The following is a 14,388-nucleotide window of genomic DNA, read 5'->3' as shown; positions in this document are numbered from 1 at the left end:
GAAAGAATATATTGAATGCCCAACTATAAGAACATTTTTTAAAATGTATGAATATATATGTATATATCTTATCTAAATTATGTTTCTATTTATTGGACATTACATTAAATAACAAGAAATGATGAGCATGTACTGAAGGTGGTTTGTTTTTATGTGCATTATTTCTATTCACAGAAGATAAAAAGTCAATTGGAATTTAGATTTTCACAGAATTATAAAGGTTTTGCAAGAGATTCTAAGTTATTGAAAATCTATAAAGGTAAAGGGACCCCTGACCATTAGGTCCAGTCACGGACGACTCTGGGTTTGCGGCTTTCATCTCGCTTTATTGGCCGAGGGAGCCGGCATACAGCTTCCGGGTCATGTGACCAGCATGACTAAGCCGCTTCTGGCGAACCACTGTTGGCTCATGTCAAGTTTGTGGTCAACCAAGACTCCTAGATCCTTTTCACATGTACTGCTCTCAAGCCAGGTGTCACCCATCTTGTATTTGTGCCTCTCATTTTTTTTGCCCAAGTGCAATACTTTACATTTCTCCCTGTTAAAGTTCATCTTGTTAGTTTTGGCCCAGTTCTCTAATCTGTCAAGGTCGTTTTGAAGTGTGATCCTGTCCTCTGGGGTGTTAGCCACCCCTCCCAGTTTGGTGTCATCTGTGTTCAAGCAGACATCAGTCATGCTTGATTTGCTGTCCCACTAACATAAATGTCATAAAACTGGCAGGTTGACATGGAGGAGAAAGAGGATCCCAAGGGGTGTGTTTGGGATTGGGGCAAGCAAGGGGTGGGAAAGGAAGTACTCACAGGGTGATGGAGGATGGCGAGGGGATGGGGGTCAATGCACAGGAACCAGAGCAGCAGGACCCATCACCAAAACTAGAGGGTCCCCTGTCTCCAAGAACACAGCAGGCTCTGAGGTGTAGGGAGAAGCGAGAGGGGTGCTCCAGGACAGGGGTCAGCAAACTGGGGGCCAGTTCACTGTCCCTCAGACCTTGTGGGGGGCCAGACTATATTTTTTGGGGTGGGAGGGAAATGAAGGAATTTCTATGCCCCACAGATGACTCAGAGATGCATTTTAAATAAAAGCACACATCCTTCTCATGTAAAAACACCAGGCAGGCCCCACAAATAACCCAGAAATGCAGTTTAAATAAAAGGACATGTTCTACTCATGTAAAAACACACTGATTCCTGGACCGTCTGTGGGCCGGATTTAGAAGGTGATTGGGCCGGATCCGGCCCCTGGGCCTTAGTTTGCCTACCCATGCTCTCTAGGAGGCTGAGGAAGACAAGAGCCCACAGCCCAGCTCCCTAGCTGGCCAGGTGGGGCTCGCTAGCTCTGGCAGAAGATTTGTGATTCCTCTGCTGGAGCAGCCTTGGAACAGGTGAGGGTCATATGCTTCATCAAGCCCAGATGCTGCAATCAGCATTCAAAAGGGAAGCAGAGCTGAGGTGCTATGTTTGCTCAACTGCCCCTGTTGATAGAGCTTGACTTGGATACTCCTTCAAGTCTACGGGATTATGCTTTGTGTTTTACTCTGGACTGTGTCCTGACTGCTGGACTTCAGACTTGGCTATGTGGATTGACCCTGAACTGCATTTCCTGGACTTTGCTTGTGTGGACTCACCCTTGGACTTTGCGTACTGACTTGCTGCCAGGTAAGCCAGGGGTTCAGGGCACATAACTCCTAACTTTGCTCTAGGCAGCTGCCTAGATTGCTTCTGTGTTCCATTGCTGTCTACTGACTGATAAACCTTTCCCCCTTGAGCACACCAGGGAAACTGCAATCCTGAAACTCTACTACTGGGCTTTGTTCCTGTACCCAACTCTGAGCTCAGGGAAGGGCTTCACCCATTTTCCTGCTGGCACAGAATCTTTGCTTTGTTAATTGCCCATCTTCCTGCCCCCTTTGTTTGCTGAATGGCTTGGCCATTATTGGGCTGGCTTGGCCATGGGAAAGCTGAGCCCAGCTATGAAGGGTTTAACTATTCGAGCAGTGATTAAATTCTAAAACTTACTAAATCCGGGCACTCCTAAATTCTGGCACCCAAGTTGTTTGCCAACACTGTATCTTGTGGGTGTGAAGAAGTACTCCCCCGCCCCCGTCCTGATTCTTTCAACAGTCAGCTTAGGTTGGATGGCACTGAGGGAGGGAAACGTTGCTTTATCCACTTTCTGCAAACCATGGATAAGTTTAAAAAGTTTATCATGTCCCCACCTTTTTTTCTTCTTGACTACAAAACCCCAAATGTGTCCTTTTCCTCAAGGGGAAGCAAAATTACCTCCTTACCTAGAAATGAAGGGCAAACACCTTTTTGGTGGTTGAGCTAAACCATTGAACAGATTACAACTGAGTTTTTACTAACTTTCCATTTAACACCTCAAAACCAACCCATCCTTTAGCCACACTTTTGTCTCTCTTTTTTTAATGAGCACTCAAAGAATGCAAGGTGCCTTGAAGTTTATTCACATTAAATTATTAATTTTTACATTTCAAACCTTCCAAAAACTACTGTTTGTGTGAGGGAATATGTTTGGTTCTGCCTCTTGTGTCATTTTACACATTCCAAAAATACAAGGAAACAAAAAACCACAAACCATGGAGCTTATATAGTGGGTCCTGCACATTAGAGATAGTTTTGTTTCCATTCTGAAAGTAGGAATGGGGTGAATCTGTCAGTTTCAGTCTCCTTCTACTTCTTCCAATCTTAAATTCAGTTCTCCACATTTCCATATCAATTTATGATTCTTGGTTTTGTTTTGTTTTTAAAAAGTCCAAGGAAACTCATCAGCCTTTCAGTGCAAATTTCTCCTAATACGTTGACATGCCATTTTGCCGAATACTTGCTTTGCAAAGCATATTTCTCCTCATATACATTTCTGTAAGTTATTTTCACTAATACATGTATTTTGATGCACACTTTACAACCCTAGCACATACATTTTTCTACGCATCACTTGGCTGGCAAACGGCATTGCAAAATTTGGAGAAGTGCACATTTCAAAGGATGGCTGTCTTCCAGTTCACTTATTGTTTCAAAAAGCGCAGATTGGGTAAATTCACCATTAAATGTTACTTCAAATCTCTCCTCCTCGCCTAGCTGAGAGTATCAGTTTGGATGTGGAGGCAAAAAGTTACAACCTGCAACAGTTTGCAAGGACATTATTTTCACACAAGAATTTGCACTATGTCAAATTTTTTATCTGTATTAATAACTGTACTGAGCCAACATTCTGGCGTTTTAGTGCTCTGAAGTCATCGCAGAAACATTTTCCTTTGGAGAGGGAGGGAGGGAGATAAGTCCATCCGACAGCTTTCAAACAATACTTCCTTTTCACGTTTCTCTCATATTCATAGAAATTATGAACATGTGGCATCTTGGAGAAAGAGAATCCCTAAGCTTTCATATCAACCCAAAAGACCACTCCTTTCTATGTATTTCGCATGTGGCTTTCATGTCCCTGTGCAAAAATCTGACCAGCTTAGAAAGATATAGGGGAGAAAGCAACTATGTATAAAAAATATTTTCTGAAAAAGTTTCTTAAAAAAAAAACACTGGGCAAAAATAAGCATTCTGATCCCCTGAACAGCAGTAGCAGCACAAAACCACAACCCTCAGAGACATAGTGCTTCATTACAAGCTTCCACACAGGGAAATGTGGTGTGTTTTGAATATACTGTACTACTGAGCTGCTGGGTGTGCTGCCCCACCCCTTCTCCACCTGATAGGTGATGTCAGTGCCAAAACCCATTTCTGCACAGAGACTGTGTTGTCCATACTGGGTCCTTAGCATGGCAAATATTAGCTAGAATATGTTTGGTTATCCATCTGTCTCTCTCCCCCCAGCCCCGCCTCCATTTGGCCTTTAGAAATCCATATTTTCCCAGATTCCTTTTTACTAAAAAACAAACCCAGAACTTACAAATAACAGGAAATACTATTTTTTCCATTCAAAGGCTGTATATTTTCACATATAGAAAACCTCTTTTTTAAAAACAACAACAGTAGGGTAGTCCAAGCAATAGCTTTGCCCCTTTTTCCTCTTATAACCTTTCAGTCACCTTTCTCTGCTGACCATTTTTGTCCACCCCTGGCCTTGTTCCCTTGTTGTTCCCGTTGCAATTCCAGCCCAAATCCTTTGAAATCTCAAGGGGCATCTTCAGGGCGTTGGGCTGAATCATTCTTCTCTTTGCCAGTTGGCCGTGCAAAGGGTTAACCTTTCTCCAGAATGCTCTGGAAGAACTCTAGAGGACCACCCCGCTGAGATGTAAACATGGATCTCCTCCAAGGTGGGGTCTCTCATCTGTAGAAAATCCCCATTAAGGCAAGAAAAGGAAGGAAGAAAAAAGGATGTGGATATAAATACGCATGGACTGATAGCAAGCAGGCACCTTATTTACCAAACACAGTTCCAAAGCACTCAGTGCTACCCGTTGCTTCTTAAAAGCAGAGTAAATGTCACAAGAGGTATTACCAATGCCTCTGTACTTTCTTCAGCCCAGAGCCCTTATCACAAACATCACATTGAGCAGCAATAAAGATCCAGAAATTATTCTTAAACAGAGAAAGGGCATTAATAGTACAGTAATAGCCCAGGCGTTTTTATTTTTAATGCATTTTGCTCAGCAAAATGCAGAAGGCACACAGCTTTCTATCTGCAGAAAGATCAGATGATGGGTATTATTTAGTGATGGCAGAAGAGAGTTTTCACACACACACAAACACACACCATTTATTCCTCTATGCAGTCTACTGCCTCCCGCCCACCGCCCACCCCCACAGCACAGATTTAACAGTGTGGCTTTCAAATACGACAGAGCTTTGCTAACCATAAATCAGAATTCCCACCTGCAGTATTGCTGAGAGCACAGCGTAAAGCGAGAAAAGCAGTCTCCCTGCTTGGCCGCCCTCCATAGGCTTTGCCGGTGGCGTGGCTGGAGATTCTACAACATATAGATGATGTAGGATAAAACAACCAGGCCGATAATGGCAAAAAACATGAGGATGAAAATGTCCAACATGGTGATGGAGGGGGAAATGGGGGCAGCAATGGTGCTGCCTGGAATCGGAGGCTGGAGGGGAGGGAGAGAGGGAGATGGAGAGAGACAGACAGCTGGTGCAGAGGAAGGGAGGGGTTTAGACTGAGGCAAGGTAATTGCAGGGGTGCCTGCCTGCCTGCCTGCCTGCCTGCCTGCCTGCACATCAGCATCTAACAGGACAGAATGATGCTGCCAGATGAAACAGAGCTGTCTTTTTCTTCAGGGGAGGAAGATGGAGAAAAAGAAAAAAGGGGGTGTTTGTGGAATCTATGAGAAAGTAACCAAGATGCCAGCTTCTTATGCCTAACAGCAAGGATTCACTTATATCTATTCACTGCAGATTTATTCAAAATATCAGGAATCTGGCAGGAATGCCAGCCACAATGCAGAGAAAATGAAGCATAGTTAAATCCCCGTTGCAGTCAACTCGCTCTGCGTGTATATGCACAGACAAAGAATCTAGATTTGTATTCTAATGCCCTCCAGAATTTAACCCCTATTTTTATTGATGTTAGATGGCAAAAAAACAGCTGGATGGGATCTTGAGGTCTGGAAATGGGAAGGCATGATCTCCCAGATCGGATATTGATGATGACCCTGGAAAGTGGTCTTTAATTTTGTTGCTTTCCAAGGTAACATTTCCGTTTATCAGGACGGTATTAGCAACTTTTCTGTCCTTGTGGTGCAGCGTTCAGGATGCCACAGAACGGTTGATGGCTGGAGGGCTCTACTTGACAAGGGGGCAGAAGAGATGGTTCTTGGTGCTTTATTGATCCATCATTACTAAGATTTAGTGGTCTTTTAAAACAGCAATCTTTTTGACTGCCAGGTCATCTAAGTCGTTTCTCTGTCCCCCCCCCCCCAGAAGGCACTGGATTGCTGTTATTTTCTTAAGTGGGCGGAATTTTAAAATGCTGGCTGAATATACTCTAGAAATAACAACCCTGAATATAATTCCCTCTTAACAGTGAACTCTTTGGAAGCAAAATGGTCCCCTCCCAAAAGATAAGGGAGTGGTTTCTATATAATTAGGGCACTTGATAAGTGTGCAGAAGTTTGTGGAGATGAAAGTGGGCAGGGAAATCAAAAACCCCAAATGGCCAAGCAAGTGCCTGTGAAGTCTGAAAGCCTGCAGAACATTGGTGGCAGCTGAGCTAAAACAGGGATAAGAAACCTTTCGTTTGTCCCCACCTTGTGGGCTAACTTTCACAGGTGGGCGGGACTATCCACCTGTCGATCACATGGCATCATTAGAATGCCACATGGGTGACAGGCAAGTTGTCTCACCACCTGTCAAAAACCTTTGCTGATTGCCAGACATATGGGAACTTAAAGTGGTGTTGCCTGCCCTGGATTCAGTTAATTTGTGAAGGCTCAGGCACAGAGCTGGCAAAGTGCTTCTTCAAGCATTGGTTACATGAGTCTGAAGTCTCCCTCACATGGCAAAAGAGAACCCAGGATTGTTTTACCTTGTCTGTTCCCATCACTGGTGATGTCAGCTGTTTGACAGGTGGGTGTGGGTTGGGGGTAGTGGCTTTGGGGGCCAAACTGGGCCCTTTGGTTGGCTGAGACTGACCCATAGACCAGTGGTTCCCCACTCCTGGTCTGAAGGATCAGAAATCAGGCATAGCATGCAAGCAGAAAATACAAGAGGAACATGGCCTTGCCTTTCTGCTTGATCTCTCTGCTGCCTTTGATACCACTGGGCTCTTTAGGATGGATGCTGGGACTCTGTAGTGGTTCTGGTCCTTCCTGGAGTTTGGGATCCAGAGAGCAGCACTGGGGGAAATGCTTTTCGGACCCTTGACATGTCTGTTATGGGGTCTTTTGTCCCCAGTGCTATTTAACAACTTCATGAAGCCATCAGGAGTGGTCATTAGGGGATTTGCAGCAATGGTCATCAGATTCTGGTGTGGACCACTGTCTGGGCACAGTGGTGCACTGGGTAAGGGCCAATAAATTGAATTTAAACCCTGACAAGACTGAGGCTTTGTGAGTGGTTCCTGTCCTGGGAGACAGGTTAGATACCTGTTTCAGGGCAAGGACATATTCCCTCTGAAGGAACGGGTACATAGTTTCGGGGTGCGCTTCAATCTGTTTTTGTCACAGGTGACCTCCGTGGCTGGAAGTGCCTTTTACCAGCTTTGGTTGGTAAAACAGCTCTGGGTGCCTTTTCCTGAGATCACTTTGCCACTGAGGTCCTGGCACTGGGTAACCTCATCACTGGATTACTGCAATGGACTCCATGTGGAGCTCCATCCAGAAGTTGTATCTGATTCAGAATGCAGCTGCTAGGTTGTTGACTGGGGCATTCTGTTGACATCATGTAGCACAGGCATCCCCAACCTTCAGCCCTCCAGATGTTTTGGACTGCAATTCCCATCATCCCTGACCACTGGTCCTGTTAGCTAGGGATCATGGGAGTTGTAGGCCAAAACATCTGGAGGGTCACAGGTTGGGGATGCCTGATGTAGCACCTCTGCTGCAGGGACTACCTTGGCTCTCAGTATGCTATCAGGTACACATCAAAGTTTTTCTTGTAACATTTAAAGCCCTAAACAACTTCCAGATGACCTAAGAGACCACCTTCCTCCATATACCCCTGCCTGGCACCTGTGCTCCACAGATAGGGCACTGCTAAGGGCTGCACTGTAACTAGGAAATAAGCCTTTAGTGTGGCAGCTGCAGCCCTCTGGATTCACTTACAAACTGAAATTTAACAGGCTCCTTGTGTCACGATGTTTTAAGTGGCTACTGAAGATGCTTTTGGTTAAGAAGGCAGTCATTTTATGGAATAGTAATTGTAGAAATTGGTCTTCTTACAGTCTGCATCTCCTGTATATTATTGCCTTTCATCTTACTGGCTTGATGTTAGGTGTGGGACAGGTGAAAACATGTCTGAGCCAAGAAGGGGTTCTTTATATGGCATGGAAGACGTAGGGCCATAGCGCCATTTGTATGAAAATTGTGCCATCCTGGTAACCTGAAGGAAAACACAACCATGCATGCTTTCCTATGAACCTGAATTGGCAGTTAATGCACACAGAGGAAAGTTACAGTTCTATGGAAAATATGAGGATTATATCCCACTTATACTGGGTTTTCACTGGACTTCAAACATTGATCAAGCCTGAATCTGCTTATCTTTTCCTGTGCTTTAGGCTAAAGGCAGCAGACTTGCCCTGCTGAAGTAATTTATTATTGCTTTCATTGCTTGGCTTTTGTCTCCCAAGTCCTGGCCACTCTCTTTAGCCAGTGCTAGGCCATGTTAGAGGTAGGAGCTTGTATTTAAGCCCTTACCTACATTATGGCATTTGCATCCAGACCTCCCGTACCAAAAATGGGGTCCGATTTCAGTAATCCCACTGGCCTCCCACCCACCCACATACAGTACCTGTCTTCCAGTGCTAACTCTATGCTTCTCTCCTCCAACCTGCTTTTTCAGCATCAGAATCCCTGGCTTTTGGTGGTCAAGGTTGATTGTTTTAGGTTCTCTAACATAACAGGAGAAAGGGTGCCTAGTGTTTAGCCCCTTGGAGTTCCTGTGGTGTAAGCAACGAAGTTTATGATGCTACAGAAATATAATCTGAAAACTCTCTTTAAAAAATTCAGAGAAAAGGAACTAGAAATTGGGAAAAGCAAACACCCTAGATGCAATGTAGATTAAAATTACTCAATGATTTGGATATGGGAATGTACATTTTAAATTTAAATGTGTATAGGTGGAAATACTATTTTAATGCTTTTTTACTTCAGCTGTTTTTGCATACATTCAGTGTAGTCAGTTTGATCCTCCATCTTCCTTGCTTTTTGCTCTTTCTTTGGTTCCCAGATCTGTTCCACCTCTCTTTGGTCAGTGCTACCAAGTATTTTGGGACGTGGGTGGCGCTGTGGGTAAAAGCCTCAGCGCCTAGGGCTTGCCGATCGAAAGGTCGGCGGTTCGAATCCCCGCGGCGGGGTGCGCTCCCGCTGCTCGGTCCCAGTGCCTGCCAACCTAGCAGTTCGAAAGCACCCCCGGGTGCAAGTAGATAAATAGGGACCGCTTACCAGCGGGAAGGTAAACGGCGTTTCCGTGTGCGGCTCTGGCTCGCCAGAGCAGCAATGTCACGCTGGCCACGTGACCCGGAAGTGTCTCCGGACAGCGCTGGCCCCCGGCCTCTTGAGTGAGATGGGCGCACAACCCCAGAGTCTGTCAAGACTGGCCCGTACGGGCAGGGGTACCTTTACCTTTACCTTTACCTTGTATTTTAGCTACAGGATAAGGCACAGTCCCTTTACACCAGGCTTCAAGCTATCCCTCACTCATTACTTTCAGAGTGGAATTTTGGGATGACCAGCACACCCTCCCTCTTAAGCCATCCTTGGGGGGGGGGAGTTTATTAAGCAGACTTTCTTAATCTGGGGGGTAAAACCCACAGCCCTATGGAGTACACATGTGGCTTCATTGTAGAAATGAATTATATCAGGGAACAACAGGACAGTGAGCAAAAGGTTATGATTGCATCATCTTGACTTAGGCTATCAAGCGAATCGCCATGTGAATTGGGATTCCAATTCTCTTCTGTAGGCAAACTATGGTTTGTCTGTACCAGGAAGAGCAGGTGGGAGCAAGTGCAAAAGAGGTGGATGTGAGAGGGGCCAAACCCTTCAAAGGACAGCTAAATCATGGTTTGGTCACTCTCTGTACAGGGAAATCTACCCAACTTTGGTCTGTTTATACGACTACATGCCCTATAGATAGGTTGCTTTACATTTTGAAAGCAGGCCGCTTCTTACAGCATTCTGAATGTAAGTTTATTTCCCATTTCTACCAAAGGAAAGAGAAAACTATCAAAGACCACCAAAAATCAGTCAGCAGTAAAAATTATACTTTTATTTTCAAATTGGCGTCAACCAGAAGAGAACTGGTACTACATTTGATTCTATGGTGCCATTGAAAAAGGCCAAATGACTTTTGGAGAGGGCGTGCAAGCCCACAAAGAAGAAATACACAAAGAACAGATGAAAACCCCAAAATATACTCCAAAGAAAAAAAAATCATTCTAAGTTCAGACACTGAAATCTTATTTGAAAAGCTACAATGTACAAGAGACTTGACATGAATAAAAATGGCTACACAGATGCAAGTTAGCTGTTTTTCTTTCTTTTTTTAACATTTTATTTAAATACAGGTTTAGGTGCTATTGGGGGAAAAGGCAAAAGTGCATAAAGAAGGCAGAAAAAAAATAAATCAAGCAGTGAGAAACCATTTCTCCCAGGGCAGGGTTGAAAAGACTAGGAGATTTATAAAATAATGAGAGAGTATTTTATTGTAACTTTATTTGGTCCTCTAAAAATATTTATTCACATTACATTATTTTTGTATCTTCCTCACAAAAAGCTGTCCTCTTAAGGATTGTCTATACATGATTTTGTCTTTTTCAGTTAGGAAATCAGCCAGTACTAAGGTTGTGCTTCTGTCTTAGCACCAAGAAGAATGTGATTTCTCTTCACCCATCAGTCATTCTCGTTGGCACCTTTAGAAAGTTCACCCTAAGATTGGGTGGTCCCTAGACACCTGTATCCCTCTAAAAATGGTTACATTATAGAAAAACCTGTCACCATTCTTGTTGACCTTTTCATTTCTACAAATGGATCTCTCTGGGACATGGATATGGTGAAGAGGAGACCAAAACCCTCCTCCCTTTAATCACTAGTGCAAAGGAAAAGTAGGGACTAGTAGGGCTTTTTATTTTTGAGAAAATATGCTAAAATGTTTGTGCTTCTATGACTTTATGAAAAGAATGATTTGGTCATTATTTCTGCCACTGATCTGAGCGGTGTGCAGGAACTTCATCATTTTAAACTTGGATAGGGAGCCCAAAAGGGATTTAAAACCCTCCTGAGAGATTTAGCTACAAATCACTAGTGTGCGGTACTCCACCAGTCATGAAGATATGCAAGAGTACTTTGGGAATGACGAAATGTAGCATCCCTTTGCTTTCAAACTTCAGGGGCCTAAACATTGAGCAGGCAAGTTCTCCTTAACTCTTGCTTAACGTAAGCCTATTTCACACCTCTTGTAAAGAGACTAAGCTCGTGCTTTTAATGTTGCATATGTATGTTCTCTCTGTACCACAAAGTCCACAGGCAAGAGGGGATGCAATGTGAGGGAAAGGCAAGGTCCTGATATGCCTCTATGCACAGAAGGGGAGGAAAGGGGAAAGGAAGAGCACATACATGCAAACAGCACTGGAATGGGGGAATGTGTGAGGGCGACACGTGTCTTTTAACTTGGTCCTTGTACTTTCCAGGTGCTTGAGAGGCGACGACTAAAAACCACCAGAGGATTCAGTGGACTGAGCACCTCTCTCTCTGCATGTGCCTCTGACGGGCATTCTTAAAAAGAAAAAGGTAAGAAGTGTGCCTCCAGAGGTCCACTTGCCAACCATTTCAGTTATCCCAGTAAGAGACAACTACCAAATAAAGTGGTTTAGAGCCACTTCTCTCATGTTAGATTTAAAGACACTAGATGTTTTCCAGAAGCCTCTTCCGTAGGTAGAGCTTTGCAATCACATCACAGCTAAATGAGTTATTAGACACAGGCTCTAAGGCCTACTTTTAAGGGTTTGTTGCACTGCATGGCTGCTGGCTGTTTATTATTTAACTGGATTTGCCTTCTGTCCCAACACAGAAGTGACCTTGGGGAGTCACTGCGCTTCTTTAAAAGTAACAGGAGAAGCAGCAATCAATATGCAGAAAAGGATGACTTTCAAGAATCTTACTCCTGCTTAGAGGAGCTCAGCCTTTGCTCTTCCACCACACCAGCACAGCCCTATAAATTTCCAGTTATATTGTAGTTCCCTGCTATAATGACAGCAACACTCCAAAGAATTTGCTTTTGGTCCATGAGACTATCCCAAGCCAGCAACAGCATCTTGAGGAGGAGGAAGAGGTATGTTTCTAGTGCAAGGCAGTAGTTCCCCTGATCCCTTCATCCAATTGCCAGGCTGGCTTGGGGGGCAGTAGAAAGAGGAGGAAGGATTGTAAACATTGCTTGGCTCAAAAAGTACAAGAAAGAGAGACGATGCTTTCTGCAAGTCTGCCTTTGGGCTGACAGGAATGTGGGTTCAGGAGAAAAGCTCCACATACGGATCTGCCTTCAGTAAGAGCCCCATGAATACGCCCTAAAGCAAGGAGCAATTGGTCCCTATGCTTACATCTCCACAGTAACTGGGATTCTTCTTGCCCAAGGCTGCTGTTGTCAAGGTTATTCAGAGGAGTGCCCACCTGCCTCTCTACAGGTTAGGTGTCAACAGAATTTGGAATTCTACAAAAACAGAGCGGGAAGGGCATTGATAAACACACCAGGAATCTGTGAGAAATGACTATTTGCAGGCATTAAGCTAGGGGAGTCTTGCATAGGCCAGTTCAAATGTTTACTTGAAGCTACTTTTGGGGTGGTGAGGAGGGCAGCAGGAATGGTCAGAAGCATCTGGAATATGCTTCTCTTCCTCCTCAAACACTCTCAACTCAAGGGGGTAGCACCAAATTAAGCTGTGCAGAGTAGTATCCCTTAGCTGCAGAAACTTGGGCAACTGTTTAGGTCCTGTGCACATTCTACTCCAAACTAATTTCCCCCAGGAATGCAGGGTGCATGTTTTCCTCATGCCCTATAATATTAAGCCTAAAGTAAATGTACACTCTTATTAAGACATGGCATCCAAGAGTCCTGGATAGAATTATTTTTCTCCCAAACCTCCCCTTCTGTACCTCTGCGCCAGCTACTGCATCTCCCTTCTAGTTATGACAGATGTGCTGGTGGTTCCTTTTGACTCCAAAAGCTCTCCTACTTTTAACAAATGGTTTGACTTATTTCCAGCTGATAAAGATTTATAGAAAGGAAAATTAATGAGCAAGAGTCAACATGCAAACAGAGGCCTTGGACAATTTTTTTCAATGGGAATGATCAGAGACTTGCGCAAGTTACTCAAAGCTCCACTCTCCCAAAAGAAAACATGGCAGTGGTTCCTGCCCCTGGGCCTCCCTACACCAATTCTGGTTCCACGTAGCAGTTTGGTTAAGTTGTGCACATTTCAATCAGCATCAAAATCAATTCCCAAAAGGGCAGGTCCCTTGGGAAGGAGGAGGGCACAGTGCCATGCTTCATGAAAGCTGTGGGAGAGGATGGAAAGACAATTGATCTTTGATAGTAAAAAAGACACCCACCCCAAGTTCAAATGCCTCCAAAACAAGGCTATGTTGGCAGATTTTTTTTAAATGGCCATGTCAGAGGTTCGTTACAAAATAACTGATGAGTGACAAGACAGCAGAGAAGGGATAATGGAACAAGAAGCACACAAGAGCCCTCCCCCTGCTTGCTTTCAGGGTGGCACCCGAGTGGAGCTCATATAGCCTCCACATAGTTGGCTGGAAGCATGCCTGTGTCACCGGTCCGCTCAACGGTGCCATACATCCAGCCGTCATCAATCTGCTGCACATTGATTATGGTGTCACCGTCCTGGAAGGAGACCTCGTCCTCATCGGCTGCGTTGTAATCGTAGACTGCACGGAACCGCTTCTGGGGCGGGAAGAAAAGAGCAGGGATGGATTAGTGTTCAGTGACTTTGGGGGCTCCTCACCCACCCTTGTTTTAAGTACATTGGACCTCCAAAACTTGTGGCTCCCAAATCCCAACAGAAAGGTACATCCCACCTTATTTTTTTAGCAGGCCTGATCTCTTAAATCACTGTTCCAAGCTGCTGGTAGTAGCCTAGAGTGCTCCAGCAGCCATGCTTTATGATCTTTTGCATGCATGTATGCAAACACACACACACACACACGGCAACAAAAACTTAGGCTTGATGCTGGCATGTGGCACAATCAGAGTTAACACCAACCTGCTGCTTTACAAGTTTATTTCTAAAATTTATACCCTTCCCCTTCAGTGGTTAACTGGCATTTCCAGGATGGCTTAACAGAACAGGACATAAAACGAATTACATGCAATGCGTAGTAAGACTGAAGGAAGGTCAGGAACCATCTGTTCCACAGGTTAGGTTTATGGAATGCTGTTCTGTGAGTTGATGGGATTTGGTCAAAGGATCTACCTTGACACACAGGGCTGGACTTAAAACTTATCTTAGGATCCTTTCCAGCCACAGCCTTGTAAAGACACCAGTGTGAACAATGTTTCAAAGGCTGGAAACTGAGGTGTAACGGTGGCTTCAGATCAGTATCTAAAGGGCAGTCATAGAGCCAACAGGCAGCTCAGGGCAGGATATTGCCATCTCTTGGCCTATGTTTTACACGGTTTCCCACAAATGCACCTGTAAAGCATTTTGTTCACTTCCAATCAGATTATATCGGCT

General features: G+C 44.4%; 1 protein-coding gene and 1 long non-coding RNA gene across 2 annotated transcripts in view; both read right to left on the bottom strand.

Annotated features, from left to right (window-relative positions):
- Nucleotides 1-2,443: 2,443 nt before the first annotated feature.
- Nucleotides 2,444-5,870, bottom strand: LOC307201292. The gene is made up of 2 exons (XR_013832667.1): nucleotides 4,848-5,870; nucleotides 2,444-4,302 (listed from the first exon to the last, which is right to left on the bottom strand). It is a non-coding gene; the product is annotated as an uncharacterized lncRNA (long non-coding RNA).
- Nucleotides 5,871-9,896: 4,026 nt separating this feature from the next.
- LASP1 (LIM and SH3 protein 1) overlaps nucleotides 9,897-14,388 on the bottom strand; it is a 47,174-nt gene continuing 42,682 nt past the window's right edge. Inside the window, exon 7 of the mRNA XM_079950152.1 lies at nucleotides 9,897-13,598. Within this exon, the coding sequence (XP_079806278.1) occupies nucleotides 13,425-13,598 (174 nt within the window). The 3' untranslated portion in view covers nucleotides 9,897-13,424. The remainder of the gene's footprint in view (nucleotides 13,599-14,388) is intronic.

Source organism: Podarcis cretensis (genome assembly GCF_951804945.1).
Source record: "Podarcis cretensis genome assembly, chromosome: 13".
NCBI lineage: Eukaryota > Metazoa > Chordata > Lepidosauria > Squamata > Lacertidae > Podarcis > Podarcis cretensis.
The sequence above is the reverse complement of the archived record's forward strand: the minus strand, read 5'-3'. Positions and strand labels throughout refer to the sequence as shown.